The 23472-nt window shown below is 44.1% G+C and overlaps 2 protein-coding genes across 2 annotated transcripts; one reads left to right on the forward strand and one right to left on the reverse strand.

The window, feature by feature from the left end:
- Positions 1–7640: 7640 nt before the first annotated feature.
- mago (mago, exon junction complex subunit) lies at positions 7641–15737 on the reverse strand. Its single transcript, XM_045766251.2, has 4 exons — positions 15394–15737; positions 12744–12802; positions 10515–10708; positions 7641–8465 (listed from the first exon to the last, which is right to left on the reverse strand). Exons 1-4 carry the CDS (start codon positions 15482–15484, stop codon positions 8366–8368), a joined length of 444 nt encoding a protein of 147 aa, XP_045622207.1. The 5' UTR covers positions 15485–15737; the 3' UTR covers positions 7641–8365.
- A 999-nt stretch (positions 15738–16736) lies between these two features.
- On the forward strand, positions 16737–23472 carry LOC123772879 (UPF0449 protein C19orf25 homolog). The gene is made up of 2 exons (XM_045766252.2): positions 16737–17051; positions 23165–23472. The coding sequence occupies exons 1-2, from the start codon at positions 16925–16927 to the stop codon at positions 23410–23412; spliced, it is 375 nt and encodes a 124-aa protein (XP_045622208.1). The 5' UTR covers positions 16737–16924; the 3' UTR covers positions 23413–23472.

Raw genomic sequence — 23472 nt, forward strand, 5'->3', positions numbered from 1 at the left:
GCAATGGTCTTCACAGCCACACCCCTGCTCAGAATCTTCTTGGAAGAATGCCTTTCTGTTATGGGTGTTAGGTGAGGACTGGCTCTGCCCCAGAGCATTCATGGCAGGCTGGAAGGCTGAGGGGTAGCCTGAAGAGGACCCATGGGTACCCTTTAACCCTTTGTGGACCTTGGTACACTTTGGGGGGGGGGGGTATTTTTCTTATTCCCCCTCTATGTATGCGCAGGATTGCTTGGCTGCTTCCCCTCGGTGGTATGTATGGATTTGTTTTGGTTCCTCCTATGGAATTCACACCAATTTTCTTTGATGGACCCAGCCTCTTTTGAATTCAGAATCTGTCTCAGCTTATTCATTGTGGCATGAGGTTTCTGGTTCATCTTAACTGGCTGACAAACCTCACTTTTCCTTGAGGACTTGGCAGGAGGTGACTTTCATTTTTCAGGTGTTCTTTTTGCTCTGTTTAAGAACTTTGCTCAGGCACTCCTAAAGGATGTGGGAGGGTGGCAGCTCGACATGCAGTTACCCGTGTTGTCCAGGGCCCTTATTGCAGAGGACCACAGGGCACGTTCTCACTTGGTGGCAGTTTTGTGTGATTTTGTCATTCTGGAGGGACTCCTCGACAAACACTTATGTGGATGAGTCACTTGGTTTTGATTCATATGTGGAGGCCTTGAGTTCTGGCCCTGTCAGCCAGTACTCAAGATGCATGCCCGCCCTTCAAGAGGAAGTGGCAGCATTCTACTTGACCTGTCTCGCATGTCGACAGTGTTGGCACATTTATTTGTTTCAACTTTGTCCTTTACCCCCTTAGTCTGCCTCCCTCTTTTTGCCTCTTCTCTTTCCTGAGGATGTCATTGCCTAGGTTTTGTCTGTGGTGGAACTCATGCCCCCCCCCCCATTGATTTTTTTTTTCTTGGGTTCTGCCCCACTCAGAGGTGGGCTGGTTAGGTGGAGACCTCGCCTGCTGTTGGTCAAAGTAGGTTATCATTTGGGTCCGATTCCCAGACCATTGCTCTTCCTACTGTGAACTTTCCTGCTCAGTGCCCAACTGCATATTGCAGAACGATGGTTCTGTTTGTGGTTTGCACCAACCCTTTCATGGTTTGCCCCTTTGATAACACCATAGAGGGAAAGGGGGTAAAGTCTGGCTCATATTGCTACCTCTTATTCCCATGATTCTTAAGATTTTTAGGTCATTTTCCTTGGCCTGCAATGCAGTTGGTAAGTCCCTTCCTCATTCTTGTGGGAAGGTATTGTGGGGTTAGAAGTCCTCTCTGGCACTGCATCGAGTCATTGTGGGTTGCTTGGACTCGGGGTATGGTCGTGGTGTCATCGTCTCTTCGGTTGGTGTCTCACTTGTTCCTGGTCCTGGTGTAATTTGGTAGACCTAGGGTACATCCTCAGTCCTTTTGGATGGAACAGCGTCACTCTCCCTCCAACTTTGTGGATGACCACTTTGGCCCAAGTTTGCCTGCAACCACAGGTTGGAGCTTGGATGGTATCCATGGACCTCCAGGAAGTGTATTTACACGTTTTTATACATCCTAGGTTCAGAGACCGGCTAGGTTAAAGTATAGGACGTCAAGCTTATCACTTACCACGGAGTGTGTGTTCCCCCTTACCAGTCTGGGGACCGTTGTCAGACGCAAGTGTGTGTCCCCCATTACCTGTCTGGGGACCGTTGTCAGACGCAAGTGTGTGTCCCCCATTACCTGTCTGGGGACCGTTGTCAGACCTGTGTGTGTGTCCCCCTTACCTGTCTGGGGACCGTTGTCAGACGCAAGTGTGTGTCCCCCATTACCTGTCTGGGGACCGTTGTCAGACCTGTGTGTGTGTCCCCCTTACCTGTCTGGGGACCGTTGTCAGACGCAAGTGTGTGTCCCCCATTACCTGTCTGGGGACCGTTGTCAGACCTGTGTGTGTGTCCCCCTTACCTGTCTGGGGACCGTTGTCAGACGCAAGTGTGTGTCCCCCATTACCTGTCTGGGGACCGTTGTCAGACCTGTGTGTGTGTCCCCCTTACCAGTCTGGGGACCGTTGTCAGACCTGTGTGTGTGTGTCCCCCTTACCTGTCTGGGGATCGTTGTCAGACCTGTGTGTGTGTCCCCCTTACCTGTCTGGGGATCGTTGTCAGACCTGTGTGTGTGTCCCCCTTACCTGTCTGGGGACCGTTGTCAGACCTGTGTGTGTGTCCCCCTTACCTGTCTGGGGACCGTTGTGTGTGTCCCCCTTACCAGTCTGGGGACCGTTGTCAGACCTGTGTGTGTGTCCCCCTTACCTGTCTGGGGACCGTTGTCAGACCTGTGTGTGTCCCCCTTACCAGTCTGGGGACCGTTGTCAGACCTGTGTGTGTGTCCCCCTTACCTGTCTGGGGACCGTTGTCAGACCTGTGTGTGTGTGTCCCCCTTACCTGTCTGGGGATCGTTGTCAGACCTGTGTGTGTGTCCCCCTTACCTGTCTGGGGACCGTTGTCAGACCTGTGTGTGTGTCCCACTTACCTGTCTGGGGACCGTTGTCAGACCTGTGTGTGTGTCCCCCTTACCTGTCTGGGGACCGTTGTCAGACCTGTGTGTGTCCCCCTTACCAGTCTGGGGACCGTTGTCAGACCTGTGTGTGTGTCCCCCTTACCTGTCTGGGGACCGTTGTCAGACCTGTGTGTGTGTGTCCCCCTTACCTGTCTGGGGATCGTTGTCAGGCCTGTGTGTGTGTGTCCCCCTTACCTGTCTGGGGATCGTTGTCAGACCTGTGTGTGTGTCCCCCTTACCTGTCTGGGGACCGTTGTCAGACCTGTGTGTGTGTCCCACTTACCTGTCTGGGGACCGTTGTCAGACCTGTGTGTGTGTCCCCCTTACCAGTCTGGGGACCGTTGTCAGACCTGTGTGTGTGTCCCCCTTACCAGTCTGGGGACCGTTGTCAGACCTGTGTGTGTTCCCCCTTACCAGTCTGGGGACCGTTGTCAGACCTGTGTGTGTGTCCCCCTTACCAGTCTGGGGACCGTTGTCAGACCTGTGTGTGTGTCCCCCTTACCAGTCTGGGGACCGTTGTCAGACCTGTGTGTGTTCCCCCTTACCAGTCTGGGGACCGTTGTCAGACCTGTGTGTGTGTCCCCCTTACCTGTCTGGGGATCGTTGTCAGACCTGTGTGTGTGTGTCCCCCTTACCTGTCTGGGGACCGTTGTCAGACCTGTGTGTATGTCCCCCTGACCTGTCTGGGGGCAAGGTTCTCCCTGTCACCTTCAACCCACCCCCCCCGCCCACCTGCCTCCCCATGTATTTACTAAGTTGACACGGGTCATTGTGGCCTGGCTGCACATGCTTTGTGTTGGCCTACCTCAGTGACTGGTTGGTGTAGGACCCCAGACAGTCCCCATGTCAGCTGGTCTGGGATCTGGTTCTTTCCCGATTTGCCAGCTTTGGGTTCGTGGTGAACTGGAGGGAAGTCCCAGTTGGTTCCATCCAAGGTTCAGACTTGGCTGGGCCTAGTTTGGAACTTGCGGTAAGCTTCTTTGTCCCTGCCTCCTCCAGCTTTGCTTTGCATGTACATTCATAACCACCAAGTGTTGGATTGGTCCTAAGTAAAATATTATTCAATATTGAATAAAATATTTTATCCCAGATGCAATATTTTATTACGGCCTTCATGGCAATCTCCTGCTCTTCCTTCATAGCTTCCTCTCTCAAAGTTGAGACTTGTATCACCACCTTTGACTTTTTTTTTCACCAATACAAAGGTGTTCCCAGGGCAGTGTTCTCGGCACTGTTCTTTTCCTTGAAGCCTTTTATGGTCTTCCTCCTATCCCTCTGGAATTTTCTCGGCTCTTTGCATTGACAATCTCTGCTGTCACGGGGATGAACTCACTTTTCTCCAAAGCCAGTTCCAACTTGTGATCGATGCCGTATCATCCTGGGCCACCAATCATGCCTTTAACTTTCCTATGTTTAAGACTTGTACTATGACTTTTAGTCAAAAGTAGGTCATCCTTTCTTCCCCTTTGTCACTTTATGGTAGTCCCCTTTTGTGTAAAGATTTTGCTGAACTTCTGTGGGTGGATCTTCGACATTTGTTTGTCTGGTCACCTCTTGCTTCAGTCCTATGCTTTAAAGCCCTTACCTTAAAGTCGTCTCGTACTAGCTGTGGAACTGATAAGACACATGTTCCTTTATTTGCACTTCTCAATCGTGCTGTCTAAAACTGGATTACAGCTGGCCTGCTTACTCCTCTTCCTCTCCTTCAACCCTCCGTCATCTTGACGCTCTACCCAGAGATTGTATGCTGAAACTGGGTTCCTGTTGCTACAGGATCATCGGGTTATTACTGCTTTCGCTACATTACACACTGCTTTTGCAGAGCTTTGGGTGTTGCCCTTCCAGTAGGCTGCGTTCCCTTTCACCCTCTTCATCACTAATGTGTGGCCACGTCTGTGGTAGAAAATAATAAAAAAAAAAAAACTTCATCTTGTGGACTGGTAAATCCAACTCTACCAATAGATATGAATGAGAGATTGGGATTGAAATGCTGTGCCTGAGTCAAGACTGCCAAGGGCCACCATATACAAATTATGAAGACATTGATTGAACATCTGTCTGATGATGAAGATAACGTGTCTAGCATCTGCCAATAATACAGTAGTATTGTATTTTTATTCACTGGAATGTGATTTCTGTACGTTCAATTTATAAAATTTGTGTAATACTGTATATACTTTAAACTTCAATTTGATAAACCTTGTAAATAAAAAGTATAAAAAAATGTATATGAAGATACAGGAAACCACTTGAAAATTACGAGCTTCGTGCAATATTTTGTATTCAAAATTTGTATCTAACTTTTTTTATTATTTCAAATTTAAATAAAAACTAGTGAATGTTTCTTACAATGTTTTGGTCCTTTTCATTTATGTAGTTCTCATTTATGATATTTGGGCAGATAAAGGCACATTTTTCAACAGTAAAACATCACAAAAAAAGTAGACAATGTTAAGGCAAACATTTCTTGTTTATTTTAAACATTTTTTGATGTGGATCATCAAAGGAAGGCACCAAGCTGGGGAGACTACAGAACACCATCAGTGTTGCTATTCAAAAAGCACTAAATATCCCCGAGGATGCCAATACAAGAACAAAGGCACATAAGGCGAGTGCTGTCAAAGGTATCATATTCACCAAGGAGTCTATCGATAGACAAAAGACTTTGAGGAACATTAGAAAAGCAAGACACGTGATCGTCCTGAAAATCGGGACATTCTACAAGGAGGTGTACGGCTGCGAATAATTATCAAAAGAAGGCGCCAAGCCGGGGAGACTTTGTAGCACTATCGAAGGTGTAGGATATTCAAAAGGCGCAAAATAGCACTAAAGATGCCAATATGAGAAAAGCACATAAGGCATGTGATATTGTAACAGTAACCATTTTGTAACACCAAAGGACACTATTTGGTAATGGAGCTGCCCTTTAGAAACGTCATGAGATGTAAGTACATAAGTAATTATCAAAAGAAAGCACCAAGCCAGGAAGGCTATGTAGCACCATCAAATGTGCGGGATATTCAGAGGTCGCTAAATATCACCAAGGTTGCCAATACGAGAACAAAATTGCACAAGGCGATTGATATCAAAGGTATCCGATTCACCAAGAATTCTATCAAGGGACAAGTGACCACGAGGCACGGTCAGGAAGAAAGACACACTCGTCCTGGAAGTCAGGACATTCAACAAAGATATACATGACCGTAAGAGGGACAATGCAGTTTGGACAAAGAGCAGAGCGGCGCTCCATTAAGTGTTCGCAAGTTAAATGTGTATGACCAATGCGTAACCACCTTAGTGGCAGCGTCCGCACGCTCATGTACGGACACCAATATGGCTGGGAACCCAGCAAAACATCACCGTCTTAAATCTGCTGGAGATATCCCGAGATGTAAGGTTCACACTATAATGACTGATCACCTAAATAATTATCCTTACCATTATCTTGAGATGATCTCAGGGCTTTAGCATCCCCGCGGCCTGGTCCTCGACCAGGCCTCCACCCCCAGGAAGCAGCCCATGACAGCTTACTAACACCCAGGTACCTATTTTACTGCTAGGTAACAGGGGCATAGGATGAAAGAAACTCTGCCAATTGTTTCTTGCTGGCGCCCAGGAGCGAACCCGGGACCACAGGATTACAAGTCCAGCGTGCTGTCCACTCGGCCAACCAGCATTAAAATACATATATATATATATAAAACATGGAAACAGACCACCGTCAACCCCTGCAGTAAATCAGACAGCCTGATCGCATGTGAGTGTAAACCAAGCTTACAAGAGCTATCTGAATGTTTAAGTGCCCATGAGATAAATGTGAATGGCCAATATGTAACTTCGCCACAGTTGTTACCCACCGCCAGTTACAGTGGTAGGAGGAAGGCGAAGAGGACAGGCTACTCTAAGAGCACACAATTCGTTGCCTGTAACCGCAAACTAACGACTCTGCCGACAGTCACGGATTGAAGAATGACTAGGTACAAATTTGAATAAGGAATGCTTTTTTTGGGAAATAGGACAAGTGCAGATAGCCTTCTTAGAGGCAGCATCCACACAGACAATTAAGGAAATATGGTACAGAGCCATGGAAACCACTACAAGAGTTGACCACAATAACAAAAGACATTTTGATGTTGGAAAACCAGTTGACAAAGAGCAAACAAAACTGCATACACTTCAGCCGTAAAAATGCTAATCTCTTAAGAGCCGGTCGGTCAGCCGAGCGGACAGCACGCTGGACTCGTGATCCTGTGGTCGCGGGTTCGATCCCGGGCGCCGGCGAGAAACAATGGGCAGAGTTCCTTTCACCCTATGTCCCTGTTACCTAACAGTAAAATAGGTACCTGGGAGTTAGTCAGCTGTCACGGGCTGCTTCCTGGGGGGTGGAGGCCTGGTCGAGGACAGGGCCGCGGGGACGCTAAAGCCCTGAAATCATCTCAAGATAGCCTCAAGATTAGGGTAGGCAACACACAAATTTGATCAGGAAAGACTACCGTGTAGCCAACACCATCAGAAAACTTAGACTAATCTGTGAATAGGGCAATGAAGTAAGTGCAAAGAAAAGTATTAAAGGAAAATGCATTTTAGAACAGTATGAGGGGTAGAAGCATATACCACATGGATCAAGGTCTGGCAAAACTTTGCAAGTGGGACTCTCCATGGAGGCAATGATGAAACGACACAAGGACATACATTGCAAACACAAACCGAGAGAGAAGCTTGCAAGCGAAACATCCTTACAGAAAAAGTGGTGACACGTAACAATTCCCACCTGAGGGGGGGGGGGGCTAAAGCTCGGCATAAGTGAGAATGAGGAAGTTGCAGAGGTACTTTTCACCAAAAGTACATTTTATACAGGAAATGTATAGAGAAAAATGTTTAGGCCATATACAGTACTGTACTGTACACAACAACGTTTCGGTCCGTCCTGGACCATTCTCAAGTCGATTCTCAATCAACTTGAAAATGGTCCAGGATGGACCCAAACATCGTCGTCCCTTCACCTTCTAGTGTGTGGTCTGGTCAAGATACTTTTAGCCACGTTACTGTGACTCATCGCCTGCATACTGTACACAAATTCTCATGGAAAGTTTAGTGGAGTAAATAAATACCCTACAACATAAGGCACATATATTTTCTACAAAAAAGTGACAGGAAAAAAATATTCTTGTGGTAAAAGACCTTTAGGTGTTTACTAACCCTGTGGTATAGTCCACTAGTATCTAATACACTAACAAAATGAATGCAAGTGGCAATATTTGCAACCATGAAGAAACATAACCCAGCTATTACAGTCTTTATAAAAATTACCGTTCACTCAAGTATTGGGCAGATTTGCCAAGATACACTTTATACGAATATGAAAACAAAATTATACTGTCCAACATTGGTTTGGTCATAAACAAAATTATGATAAGATTCCAGACAGAGTGATATTAAAATACAATAAACTGGTGAATAAATGATCTGACGTGACTTTTAAATCTGGTATTTCCAAAGTACAAATGATCGAGGATGTGCGTGGTCACTGAGGAGGCCAATATTACATCATTAATACAGAGAAATTCATAAAGCTATTCCTTTGTCAATGTTTAATAACGTAAAATCTGTTAATATGAAGTATGTAAGAATTACTTATATAAATCTTAAATTGCTTAAAACACACTGACAATTTTTAACTTAACAAATTTTGCAAACAGGGACTATATTTTTAAAATCGCAAAAATTCACATTTACAAAACGGCACATGAGAACTACCGAAATGAATTTCTCCAGAACTGTCGAAATAATAATTCAAAACAATCCGCATAGTACATATCCTTATGTTATAAAATGTCAATCTAAATGGGCTTAATCTTGAAGTGGAGGCCAATCAAAGAGAAGACAAGGCACTTGAGATCTTGCACCAGGTAGTAGAAACACCTCAGGCCATCAGGATCCCTAGAGAGAAAACATCAAACACTATTAAAGCAATTCTTTGGTAACGTACTGCATGTGTAAAGGAAGAAATGTGTATGTTTATCACTCGGAATGTTCGGTAATATGTTGATGGTTTGTGATGTGTGTGTGTGTATACAGTGTGTTCATATATATACTGTATATATATATATGAACACTTATTGAACGGGGTGAGAATAGCTTGCGCTACCTCATTCCTTTGTGTGTATTTATACCTCATTAAACTTATTTCAGTTTCAAATTTAGATTATCTCAAATGCACAGAAGAAAAAGAGCATACTTTTAGTAAAGATTACAAAAATGGAAAACAGTACATAAATAAAAGTTTACCGACTCTTTCCATCTTATGCCATGCTATTATTAATAATGTCAACTCCAACTTATGTTAAATGAAAACTTTCCCCACCACTGTATTACTCTTACCTTCAAATCCCCATGCATTAAAAAGGCATAGGGGAGAGGCCGGAGACTCACTTCCCTAGAACATCTTCTCCCAAAGGCATACAGAGCCTCCAATCTGGGGCCAGTACTTGCCCAGGCCACAGAAAGCCGACACATTAATGTAGAATGAGAGGAATGAATCGAGATCAGAAGCTGGACCTGGCAAACGTTTCTAGGGACTGTTCATTATTCTAAGTTCATGATCAAGTAGAATGGAGTAACTGCAGCAAGAACATGAGTGAAAATGAGAAGAGAAGATGCATGTTCTTGGATAGAGTGGTATGGGAATGTGAATAATGTCCCTCATTGCAATTCAAGGGATTGAATTGAATTTTGAAAGAGAAGGTGGATATGTTACTGCATATGTACCGTGTGACGACAGAGGAAAGAATGAGTGTTTAATGGGATTGGTGTTATACCTGGGAATTATAGATTACTATGACTGTTTTGGGGAATAGATCCTGAGAATAATATAAAAGCTAATAATGGTGTTCAAGGAATAAATGACAATGGCTGTAGGTCAAATGAATTATGGAATGAACGAGTAACGTATTCAGATGATGAGTCACAATAACGTGGCTGAAGTATGTTGACCAGACAACACACTAGAAGGTGAAGGGACGATGACGTTTCGGTCCATCCTGGACCATTCTCAAGTCACACCTCTTGAGTTCACACCACAATCGACTTGAGAATGGTCCAGGACGGACCAAAACGTCGCCATCCCTTCACCTTCTAGTGTGTGGTCTGGTCAACGAGTAACGTATTAAATGAACAAATTCACAAGGGCCGTGACAAGGGTTCGAACCTACGTCCGAGAGCATCCCAGATGCTGCCTTAATCGACTGCACTACGACATGGAAAAGAAATGCAACCAGAAGTTCTACTGCCCTTACTTGGACCCCGCAGCCTCTCCGAGACACAAACCAGGATTTTACGCAATTATTAATTGCGTAATAAATAAACCGATCCAAATTATCTCACGTTCAATAAAAACAAATATTTAAGAGATAGAATATTATTATATAAATTAAGCAGTGTTGGTGTGGAGAGATACCCTAAGCTTCTCAGAGCCAGCCAGAACTAGTCCCAGTGATGACACACAATCTTTTCTTCAGTTATTGCCTGGGGACACCAATGGGGAGCCGGTCGGCCGAGCGGACAGCACGCTGGACTTGTGATCCTGTGGTCCCGGGTTCGATCCCAGGCGCCGGCGAGAAACAATGGGCAGAGTTTCTTTCACCCTATGCCCCCTGTTACCTAGCAGTAAAATAGGTACCTGGGTGTTAGTCAGCTGTCACGGGCTGCTTCCTGGGGGTGGAGGCCTGGTCGAGGACCGGGCCGCGGGGACACTAAAAGCCCCGAAATCATCTCAAGATAACCTCAAGATATGGTCTGGGTAATTGGGGATAGCAATGTACACATATTTATTAGTTTGGATAAAACTTGTACACTTTTCCATATTTCAGTTTACCTCTAAATGAATATCATTCATACATCATGCAACAATCTCGCACTTCAGCATTGGTTTAAATTTAATTATTTTCTCCTTGTACTATATATTAAAACAGTTTACAATAATTTTCATACTTTGAATTGTTGACATCCACAAGCGAGCCAATCTTGGAGGTTGTAAATGAAATGTGCTCATCACCAATGACAATCTCCAGCTCCTGTCTTCCCACGCGATCCGGCTGTGGCCAAAGAGCATCATCTTCTTGCATTATTTCCGAATCATCAATAATTCTTTTTAGCTCTTCCATCACGCACCGATGGCAATAGGCCTATGGAAAGGAATGTTTCATGATAAAAATAATTACATTTGTAATTAGATATAAGAATTTTTGAATAGATTAAAATTATGTATTAGGTGTAAGTAATTATCAAAAGAAGGACCAAGCTGAGGAGGCTATGTAGCACCGTCAAAAGTACGGGATACTCAAAAGGCACTAAATATCACTAAGGATGCCAGTACGAGAACAAAAGCGCACAAGACGAACAACATCAAAGGCATCCAATTCACCAAGGGTGTATTAGGTGTAGGATAAAGCTGGAGTCAAGGGTACGGTTGAATCTTCATACTGTATCACTAGATGACGATTTCCCGAGTATCTACTTGTTAAGAGAACATGTTCCAAATGTGAGTGAGCCAAAGGAATTGATCATTACCGATAAGAGAGATGGTCTTCAGAATGCAGTAAAGTATATGATTATTGTATACCTCTATTTCAAGTACAGTACAGTATCTTCCCTATATCTTTTTTTTTTTTGAGAGATATATACAAGAGTTATTACATTCTTGTACAGCCACTAGTACGCATAGCGTTTCGGGCAGGTTCCTGGAATACGATCCCCGCTGCGAAGAATCGTTGTTACAACCTAGTACCCATTTTACTGTTGAGTTAAACAGAGGCTACAGTTAAGGATTTGCGCCCAATAAATCCTCCCCGGCATCCTGTTTCATATCACGAAACACGAGGCACGTACAGAGCAGTATTCTTAGCGAGACAGCAAAAGTAATTTAAAAAGCAAGATCATTGGTATAATATCCCTTCTTTGATATTATATCAAAGCTCTCATTATTCACTATCATTGAAATTTCTCATAATCACACCTATCACTTTCCTGGCTGATATGAATTTTACTTCACATTTATTCAACATTAGGTCATCAGGTACTGTATCATTATTCATGATCTTCATGAATGATCAAGAATATCGACACAAGTATATACTTTTTCAAAATCAAATTCTAAGTTTTTTCTAAATTTAAGTACAGTGGTTGGAATGTGTCACTGCTGAATGTGTTTACCAATGGCCACTAGAAGTTTTGTTGACATTTACAGTATTAGTTTTTCTATGTATTCTTGTTGGGATAAACGCCTCCAAAGGATACACGATCAACCAAGCTGTGATTCATACATCAGGCTGCGAGCAGCCATATCCAACAGTCTGGTTGACCAGTTCAGCAACGAGGAGGCCTTGTCGAGTACCGGGCCGTGGGAACGCCAAGCCTCGAAATCATCGCAAGGTAAGGCATCTACCAAAGCAATATTCATAACGTTTTCTGTATTATATGTAGGCATCCGTAGGCATCAGGCAGGGAGCTGGTCGGCCGAGCGAACAGCACGCTGGACTTGTGATCCTGTGGTCCTGGGTTCAATCCCAGGCGCCGGCGAGGAACAATAGGCAGAGTTTCTTTCACCCTATGCCCCTGTTACCTATCAGTAAAATAGGTACCTGGGTGTTAGTCACCTATCACGGGCTGCTTCCTGGGGGTGGAGGCCTGGTCAACGACCGGGCCGCGGGGACACTAAAAAAGCCCCGAAATCATCTCAAGATAACCTCAAGAAGATCCCAAGTTTAAAGTCAATACAATGAGGTATTGTACTCAATATATATTGCAAGGAAACACCAGAAAACGCATTTAATAGCCAAAAGGTTCTCAAGTTCCCATTCACCCGAGGGTGAAGAAAGGGGCAACAGATCGAAGGAAAGAAGGATAACTAAACCAACCCAGTCTCCGTGGTGCAGTGGTAAGACACTCGCCTGGCGTTCCGCGAGCGCTTTGTCATGGGTTCGTATCCTGGCCGGGGAGGATTTACTGGGCGCAAATCCTTAACTGTAGCCTCTGTTTAACTGAACAGTAAAATGTGTACTTGGTTGTAACAACGATTCTTCGCAGCGGGGATCGTATTCCAGGGACCTGCCCAAAACGCTACGCATACTAGTGGCTGTACAAGAATGTAATAACTTGTATATATCTCTCAAAAAAAAAACTATACCAGTACTACAGTGACTCCAGCAAATAAACGCTTACCTCTTTCCGAATCATAACGTCATTCTTGTAATTTGAGTTGTTAGCATACCGGAGCTTTCCTAAAAAATATAAAAAACAAATGAAAAAACAGGATTAGAGAAGAAAAGCTGTATTAGCATCATACAATGTTGTAGTTAACACATGCTATGGAAAGTGTCAATCATTATATGCAATCCCTTGATTGTTTGAAAAGTAGGTTAGACAAATATCTATTTCGGGCTTTCCTGCCCGAAACGCTTTGCGTAATAGTGGCTTTAGGCATTGTATGTACTAGCTCTATCTATAAAGCCAACAAACTTTGTAAAATCTCTTTATGTATGTACCTTACCTAAATAAAAATTATTATTATTATTATATATGAATGTGTTTGGGTGGATATAAACAGGAGCAAGGGCCAATAGGTCTTCTGCAGTTTCCTTGATTATTATGTTATTATATAGACAAACTGTCTTAAGAACAATGTGATGCAGCAGTAAGATAAGTAAGAAAGATTCCCATTTATGAAATTTACTGTCAAAGAAGTACCTGTTTGTGTATGGAGATTATGGTGTGCAAAAAGCATTTGTACCCAAGATTGTTCACCAAATGCTTTGAAAACCTAACTTAACCTAGCCTAACCTAAACTAGCCTAGCCTAACCTAGCCTAACCTAACTAAACCTAGCCTAACCTAACCTAGCCTAGCCTAGCCTAACCTAACCTAGCCTAGCCTAGCCTAGCCTAACCTAACCTAACCTAACCTAGCCTAGCCTAGCCTAGCCTTACCTAGCCTTACCTAACCTAGCCTAACTTAGCCTAGCCTAACTTAGCCTAGCCTAACTTAGCCTAGCCTAACTAGCTTTTTCAGAATACCTGTGTATAATTTGACTGAGCCCCTGGGAGACAGGTCCATATGAATCCATGCCATTGTATACAGGCCCATATGGGTCCCAGTGGTACAGTTGGGTTCGATCTCGACTCGAGATCAAGAATTCCAGGTTCGATCTCGACTCAAGATCAAGAATTCCAGGTTCGATTCCCGGGCAGACCAGAAAGGCCACCCTCGTCAAGAGGGTGAAGTGATATGAAATTTCCTATCGACAGAACAAATACTGGATGTCCAAACTGACCCATCCTGAGGTTCCATCTGGATGGCCCCTCGAGAGGCAGAATGGCCCCTCGAGAGGTAGAATGGCCCCTCGAAAGGCAGAATGGCCCCTCGAGAGCCAGAATGGCCCCTCGAGAGGCAGAATGGCCCCTCGAGAGGCAGAATGGCCCCCTCGAGAGGCAGAATGGCCCCTCAAGAGGCAGAATGGCCCGTGGAGAGGCAGAATGGCCCGTGGAGAGGCAGAATGGCCCGTGGAGAGGCAGAATGGCCCCCTCGAGAGGCAGAATGGCCCCCTCGAGAGGCAGAATGGCCCCCTCGAGAGGCAGAATGGCCCCCTCGAGAGGCAGAATGGCCCCCTCGAGAGGCAGAATGGCCCCCTCGAGAGGCAGAATGGCCCCTCGAGAGGCAGAATGGCCCCCTCGAGAGGCAGAATGGCCCCTCGAGAGGCAGAATGGCCCCCTCGAGAGGCAGAATGGCCCCTCGAGAGGCAGAATGGCCCCTCGAGAGGCAGAATGGCCCCTCGAGAGGCAGAATGGCCCCTCGAGAGGCAGAATGGCCCCTCGAGAGGCAGAATGGCCCCTCGAGAGGCAGAATGGCCCCTCGAGAGGCAGAATGGCCCCTCGAGAGCCAGAATGGCCCCTCGAGGCAGAATGGCCCCTCTAGAGGCAGAATGGCCCCTCGAGAGGCAGAATGGCCCCTCGAGAGGCAGAATGGCCCCTCGAGGCAGAATGGCCCCTCGAGAGGCAGAATGGCCCCTCGAGAGGCAGAATGGCCCCCTCTAGAGGCAGAATGGCCCCCTCAAGAGGCAGAATGGCCCCTCTAGAGGCAGAATGGCCCCGTCTAGAGGCAGAATGGCCCCTCGAGAGGCAGAATGGCCCCTCGAGAGGCAGAATGGCCCCTCGAGAGGCAGAATGGCCCCTCGAGGCAGAATGGCCCCTCGAGGCAGAATGGCCCCTCGAGAGGCAGAATGGCCCCTCGAGAGGCAGAATGGCCCCTCGAGAGGCAGAATGGCCCCTCGAGAGGCAGAATGGCCCCTCGAGAGCCAGAATGGCCCCTCGAGAGCCAGAATGGCCCCTCGAGAGGCAGAATGGCCCCTCGAGAGCCAGAATGGCCCCTCGAGAGCCAGAATGGCCCCCTCGAGAGGCAGAATGGCCCCCTCGAGAGGCAGAATGGCCCCCCTCAAGAGGCAGAATGACCCCTCGAGAGGCAGAATGGCCCCCTCAAGAGGCAGAATGGCCCCCTCAAGAGGCAGAATGGCCCCCTCAAGAGGCAGAATGGCCCCCTCGAGGCAGAATGGCCCCCTCAAGAGGCAGAATGGCCCCCTCAAGAGGCAGAATGGCCCCCTCAAGAGGCAGAATGGCCCCCTCGAGAGGCAGAATGGCCCCCTCAAGAGGCAGAATGGCCCCCTCAAGAGGCCGAATGGCCCCCTCGAGAGTCAGAATGGCCCCCTCGAGAGGCAGAATAGCACAAACATAAGGGCGGCAGAGACACACACAAAGTGCCGCTCCACCCACCAAACTAGACACACACACACACACACTCACACAGCCACAAGAGCAACTCACCATCTGGTCTAAACTCAAATTCCAGAAACTCGTGGCCGAATTTGCCCTTGTGTCCGACATAATATCTGATGTAGAAATCACTGGAGGACATGGCGGCGGCGGCGTCCCTGCTCCTCTGGCGTGGCTTTCACTTTCCCCCCAAAAGCACCTTCCTCCACGCCCTCAAATACAACCCAGACCCCACCAACTGGAGGTGAATACGGTAGTGTGGTTGCTGGTAGCAGCAGCACCTCCTCTCACGCCTCCTGCAGGTATACTGAGGAGTTACACGTGCTGGGATTCGACGCCTTCAGGAGCTGTGTTGTGTTGATGGTCGCCTTCTTCCCGGCGGCGCTCACTCTCCACCATTGTATTATATATATATTTATTGACCTGAATTTACCTGAGGGCCACTAATACCGGTGGACACGACGAGGATAGCTTGTCAAACGTCCCCTCCATTAGTTTTAATCTTTTCCCAGTTCGATTTTAAAAGTTAACTAGTTTTTTTGACATTTACGGCTTTGGCGGGTAGGCGGTTCCATGGGTTTATAATCATTATTTCTCAAAAACTCAGTAACGTATTTAAACTACAACTTTACTATATACATTCTCATGTCTAACTTTGTGTGAAAAGTACTTTAATAGACATGTAATTTGTTTTATAAATGGGTAAGCAGATACATTTTAAAAGTTAAGTAGTTTTTTGACATGTACGGCTTTGGCGGGTAGGCGGTTCCATGGGTTTATAATCATTATTTCTCTAAAACTCAGTAACGTATTTAAACTACAACTTTACTATATACATTCTCATGTCTAACTTAGTGTGTAAAGTACTTTAATAGACATGTAATTGGTTTTATAAATAGGTAAGCAGATACATTTGGTTTTAAAATACAACTGGAAAAAATCATCAGGGCAATTGGGGGGCGGGGGGGGACTTTGACAAGCCGCCGGCTTCTTATCCTCGTCGAGGTCACTAGTGTTAATGGCCCTTGGGTAAAATCTGACGTCATTAAGTAGCTTAGGTTCGTATACTAGCCTTCATGCATACTTCTGAAGATGTATTAATAAATACCAAAGTACTTAAGGAAATTCCTGTTTCAATTCTTCCTTCGTGGTCTGACACTGTCATATATATAGTTCGGAAATACAGTACATATATATATTTATATATATATACAAATATATATACGTATTTCTGTGGGAAAATGGTCAAAATATATGGGTCGAACCGGAGTTATGGTGACTTATATAGTGTAAACAAATACACTATATAAGTCTACATAAATACACTATATAAATACATATATAGTCACTATATAAATACACTTATATAGTGTCTCTCCATCCGGAGCCACAGGGACCTCTCCCTCCGTCCGGAGCCACAGGGACCCCCCTTGGCCCGCTCTATCCGGCTCGGGACCCCCTTGGCCCGCTCTATCCGGCTCGGGACCCCCTTGGCCCGCTCTATCCGGCTCGGGACCCTCCTACAGCCCTCGAACAACCTTACAAGAAGCTTCCTGGTAGTTGTAATCTTCGAATAAGCAGTATGTTCAGGGCCAAGAAGGCCTCATTGTTCCCGGACCGGCCACCTCCGCCCACCTGGGAGCAAATGGAAGGTGACCTGAAAGCTGCTACGGAATCCGACCCCATTTTCGCCATTTCTCCTAAGACAAGTAAGTTGATCTACGCTTTTATGGGTCTTGGGACTGTGGATGGTTATGTTGTAATGTGAGGTGAGGATACTGATTTCATCCCGTGTGTTTTTTGTAAGATTTAATTGATTTTTGGTTGGCTTTGGCAGACAGGGTCCGTCTAATTACCACAAGCTACCACAAGCTACACAAGCTTCACAAGCTTCACAAAGCTTTCTGGCTATACGTTAATATTGAATAAATATGATATGTTAGGCTAACCTAACCTATCCTAACCTATCCTATCCTATCCTAACCTAACCTATCCTATCCTAACCTAACCTAACCTAACCTAACCTAACCTAACCGACGCTTGGATCGTCGACTTGATTTGGCGTCACCAGCTCTTTATTTTCGTCTAATTTCTTTATAAAAAGATACTTTTTCAGATTAAAATTATGTTTTTTCGTGTTGTACATTCAGCACCAACATTATAATGAGTAAATATATCATATTTATTCATTACTAACGTATTGCCAGGAAGCTTAGTGAAGCTTGTGTAGCTTGTGGTAGCTTGTGGTAATTAGACGGACCGAGCTCAGTGGGTCACGGGTCACAGCGTAGGTCAAGACCCACAGCGTAGGTCAAGACCCACAGTGTAGGCCAAGACCAACAGTGTCGGTCAAGACCCACAGGGTAGGTCAAGACCCACAGGGTAGGTCAAGACCCGAGGTGTAGGTCAAGACCCACAGTGTAGGTCAAGACCCACAGGGTAGGTCAAGACCCACAGGGTAGGTCAAGACCCGCAGTGTAGGTCAAGACCCACAGTGTAGGTCAAGACCCACAGTGTCGGTCAAGACCCACAGGGTAGGTCAAGACCCACAGGGTAGGTCAAGACCCACAGGGTAGGTCAAGACCCACAGGGTAGGTCAAGACCCACAGGGTAGGTCAAGACCCACAGTGTAGGTCAAGACCCACAGTGTCGGTCAAGACCCACAGTGTAGGTCAAGACCCACAGTGTAGGTCAAGACCCACAGGGTAGGTCAAGACCCACAGTGTAGGTCAAGACCCACAGGGTAGGTCAAGACCCACTGTGTAGGTCAAGACCCACTGTGTCGGTCAAGACCCACAGGGTAGGTCAAGACCCACACCACTGTGAGTGTAGGTTAGTTTAGCTGGTGCAGTCAGGTCATACACAAGCATTTCTTATTACAGCATTAAAATTATATCAGAATCTAGGATCGGTTAGGTTAGGTTTAGTTTAGTTAGTAAGCCGTCCCCGTGGCGCAGTGGTAAAGCACTCGCCCGACGCTTCGTGAAAGCTTTGGCCTCGGTTCATATCCTGGCCGGGGAGGATTGACCGGGTGCCAATCCTTAACTGTAGCCTCTGTTCACCCAGCAGTGAATGGGTACCTGGTTGTTAAACGATTTGGTGGGTCGTATTCTGGGGAAAAAATTAGGATCAAGGACCTGCCCAAAATGCTGTGCATGCTAATGGCTTTACAAGAATGTAAACACTTGTATATATAAATAAAAAAGTTGGATTAGGTAGGTTTTAATTTATAAAATTGAAATAAAATTTTTATTAAATTTGTATTTTAATTTTTATTTATTTATATACAAGAAGGTACATTTGGTTGTGAGTACATAACATTGGTGTTCCTACGTTTTTGCAAAGCCACTAATACGCATAGCGTTTTGGCCAGGGGTGCTCAAGACAGGACAGCACCAGTGATTTCAAGAGTACAGTATTACCATTGCTGTGGGGTCCCTGGATTTGAACATTCTCATAATCCATCCGGTCATTTCCCTGGCTGCCGCTGTTTGAGAGTTTCATGACCTGCGGTTACCTGCTCTTCTCTCAGACCTGGTTTCTTGAAGTAGTAGTGTGGTGTAAATTATATATAAATGTGAAAATGATTATAGGATTTGTATAATGGGGAGACAGTCAAATAGTACACAGATGTATTTTGTAACTATAAAGTTTTATAATTGTTAAAACCATATAATTAATTATAATTCTATTTATATTGTATGTATAACTTTATTTAATTATAAAACTATATAATTAATTATGATAAAATAATAATATACTATACTGTATATTGTTAGGTTAGGCTGTACTGGATTGGGTTATGATAGGTAGAATGTACACAGATTGGGTTATGATAGGTAGAATGTACACAGGGCCTTTTGTGGCCTATAGGTATGCTGTTGATGAGGAATAATGTGTCACATCCACAGCACCTTGTAACATATGTTCGAAAGTTTGAAAATATAGGGATGGGGTTACAAGGAGGTGGGTGTTATCGTAAGATTCCTGGAGAGGGTCTTGGGAGTTCAATATGTTCGACTATCTTGAGGTTATCTTGAGTTGATTTCGGGACTTTTTAGTGTCCTCGACCAGGCCTCCACCCCCCCAGGAAGCAGCCTGTGAAAGCTGACTAACTCCCAGGTACCTATTTACTGCTAGGTAATGGGCATCAGGGTGAAAGAAACTCTGCCCATTGTTTCTCGCCGGCGCCTGGGATTGAACCCGGGACCACAGGATCACGTGTCCAGCGTGCTGTCCGCTTGGCCGGCCGGCCCCCCTACAGGTAACTTCGTACACAAGACGAAGGTGTAACTTCGTGTAACTTCGTACACATGGTGCTCAAGTACTTATTTTATCTAGATTAATTTGAAGGGCATGACAATCAACTAGGTCTCCTATCTTCCCTAGTAGCTTAGTATCATCAGCATCCTGTATAATGCATAATATAATGTTCATATAATTCTGTATTCTTTCTGGTATATTGTTTATGTAGACGATGAACATTATTGATGCAAGAACTGAACCCTGTGGTACTCCATTAGTAACACTCCTTCAGTTAGATACATTGCCTCTGATTACTGCCCTAATCTTTCTGTCAGTTAGAAAAATTTTCATCCATATCAGAAGTCTCCCTGTCACCCCTCCAGCATGTTCCAGTTTCCAGAACAACCACTTGTGTGGGACTCGATCAAAGGCCTTTTTAAGGTCCACATAGACACAGTCAAGCCAACCATCTCTTTCCTGTAGAATCATAAAAACTAAGTAGATTTGTTATACAGGATTTTCCTGATCAGAAACCATACTGTCTGTTATTATGTCATTACTCTCGGTGTTCTACCCATTTGCTTTTAACTATTTTTCTAGTGTTTTGACTACCATGCTTGTCAATGATACAGGTCTATAATTTAGGTCTTCTCTTGCTATCATTATTGTAGATTGGAACTAAGTTTGCCCTTTTCCAAATATCTATTGAGGTTCCTGTACTCGCCACCTAATTGTGCTTGCATGGGTTGAGCTCTGGCTCTTTGGTCCTGCCTCTCAACTGTCAATCAACTGGTGAACAGGTTTTTAAGCCTATTGAGCTCTATCATATCTACACTTGAATCTGTGTATAGAGTCTGCCTCCACCACATCATTTCCTAATGCATCCCATTTGTTAACTACTGACACTAAAAGTTCTTTCTAATGTCTCTATGGCTCATTTGGGTACTCAATTTCCACCTGTGTCCCTTAGTGTGTTTGCCCCTTGTGTTAAATAAACTGCTTTTATTTACACTATCAATTCCTCTGAGAGCTTGTATGTGGTGATCATGTATACCAACTCTTGTGTCTTCCAGTGATGTGAGGTTTAGTTCCCGTAGTCTTTCCTTGTAGCTCATACCCCTCATCTCAGGTACTAGTCTGGTGGCAAACCTCTGAACCTTCTCCAATTTAGTCTTGTGCTCGACGAGATACATACTGGAGCTGTATTCTCCAGGATTGGTCTGACATGTTGTGTGTAAGGAATCATTCAGAACCTTGTATACGACATATGTCAGACCAATCCTGTCCTGGAGTATGCAACTCCAGCATGGAGTCCATTGAAGCATTCCACTTCAATCAGTTGAAGTGGGATGCTTAGCTCAGTTTCACATCATCTCAGAGAATGTGGTCCAACATTCATATTACCATTTAGTAAATTTTCCACTTTGTCTTGAGACACACCTATGTACTCTGTGGTATTTTCTGGAATTTATTTTCTTTTCATTGTATTTGACTGTACGAGCACCTCATTTTGGAACTGTTCATTTAATGTTTCACACATTTCTTTTTCATTCTCAGTAAACCTGTTCCCCATTCTCAATCTCTGGATTTTATCCTATACATGCAGCTTGCTTTTAATGAATTTATAGAAAAGCCTGGATCTGGTTTACATTAGCCCACTACCCCTTTCTCAAAGTTCCTTTCTGCCTCTCTCCTCATTGCTGTCTTCTTGCTTGTTTGTAGTACTGGTTTGTTTGAGGGTTGAGCCTCTTCCTATAATGTACCCATTTTTTTACATTTTCCTCTCAGGCCCCTCTCACAATTTTTGTGGAACCAATCCTGTTTTCTAATTCTACATCTGTTTTGGTATATATATTTTTTGTACCTTCATTGTATATTTCAGAGAATTTGGCATACATCTCATCTACTTCCTTGCCTAGCAACAAGTATGTCAAATTAAATTCATTAAAGAATTTGCCAAGTTCCCCATGGTGTCCTCTCTTAAAATCAAGAATGTCAACTACCGCTATTTCAATTTCACCATTCTCTTCTAGATTATATCGCATAGTGTATTTCATTTCCAACAGAACATGGTCACTCTTTTCCATGGGAGGAAGGTATTGAATGCCAAATATCTCTTCTTTCCTGGTAAATACCAAATCTAGCAATGATGTAGCATCACCTTCTCTCATTCTGTTGTCACTGTATCTGCCGATTATTTTGGCATTGTGAGGATATATCTGGTGGTCTGGTTATGGAGAGATTACATGTTCCTTAAAAGGGCCTTGCTGCTTGTGCAATATTGGGCATCTTGAACAGAGTGTCGTTGTCTTGCCTATATATTGGATTCATTTGGGGACTGACCAAGTGGGTATGTAAAGGTAGAGACAACATCTCTCTCTCATGGGATTTTGTTTATTGTCAGAATTCTTTATGAGCATGTGCTGTAACTCGCACTGTCTCTAGTGCTACCCAGTCCCCCCAATATTTGTATGTGCCATACAATTTACCATTATAATCATTGCTGCTATCTTTTATTGTATTATACACATAGTTTGCTACATTATATCTTGCAACAAACTCACATTATGCTAAAATGTACCTGTAGATTTTTGTGTACCCTTAAATTTACTTTAATGTGCCTACTTTTTTCTGCCAAATTTCTTATACAATTTTTTTTTTTTGGTACTTCCTTGCAGTGCGTTTTTGTACCTTCTTGCGATCTATTTTTGTACTTTCTTACAATGTATTTTTGTACTTACAATGTACCTATAAAAAAAAATTAATTTTGCTAGAAATTACCTTCTTAAAATTATATATTAGATTAAGGATCTGCCTGAAACGCTATGCATGCTAGTGACTTTGCAAGAACGTAAAACTTCAAGTCTCTACTGTCATGAACCCAATGTACCTTCTTGTATATAAAAAAAAAGAAAAATAGTTGCCAGACTTCTTGCTCTTATGGTATATTATTAGTTTAATCATCTGGTTGGTGTCAGTAGGGTTCACATTTCTATCAATGAGGTTTTTTCAGGACCCCTCTCTTCCGCATTGTGAGCAGTGGAGAAGTTCCTGTAGAATATTTTAATTGTAGGGACCGATGATGTATTGTTGTCTGTTACATCTGAGGTTACAAGGCACCTCAACTTCCTTTTGATGATTTCCTCGACATATCCATTATTGATCAGGACCTGCCTTAGTCTACCAAGTTCCTAGTTGACTTGCTTCCAACTGGAATTGTGTGTGAGAGCACATTCGACATAGGCATTGACAACACTCCCCTTGTATCAGGGCACTCACTCTTATTATTAAGACACATTCTCATGTTAGTTCCCTTAATTTATAATATACATATACAGTGCAGTACTGTATATATATATACAGTAAAATGTGGAGAGGAAAGGGTTGGTATTTTGTTTTTAAGAATATTAATATTACAAGGGTACGTATTTGTACTACAGTATGAGATTTGCTAGACATAGGGAACAGGGATACATCATGAAAGGGCTGCAATCAAATTATGTAATTGTAGTGAATCTTAAATTTAAAAGTCCAGTATGTGAATCAAATTAACTAATGGTTTATTTAATGTTTTCAGGAGCTAAAGTTCAAACCGAACACCAAGAAAGAAATGCCTTTAGCGGTGATGGAGACGAGATGACGGACTATGACAAGGAGGCTCTTTTTGAACAGGCCGTGGAATTTGTGGAAAAGAATGACGAGTTATTAAGTAATATAAAATATTTTAACGATAACATGGAAAGGTTAGAACAAGCGAGTAGTAACCTTAAATTGGCTGTAGAGGAAGTGAAAAAACAAGCATCGGTTGCAATTGATGGATACTGATGTTTGTGACACGTGTTAGTGTTGTTAATTATGAAATTCTTGAGTAAAAGTAAATGTTTA

Source organism: Procambarus clarkii, chromosome 12 (assembly GCF_040958095.1).
Source record: "Procambarus clarkii isolate CNS0578487 chromosome 12, FALCON_Pclarkii_2.0, whole genome shotgun sequence".
NCBI classification, from domain to species: Eukaryota; Metazoa; Arthropoda; class Malacostraca; order Decapoda; family Cambaridae; genus Procambarus; species Procambarus clarkii.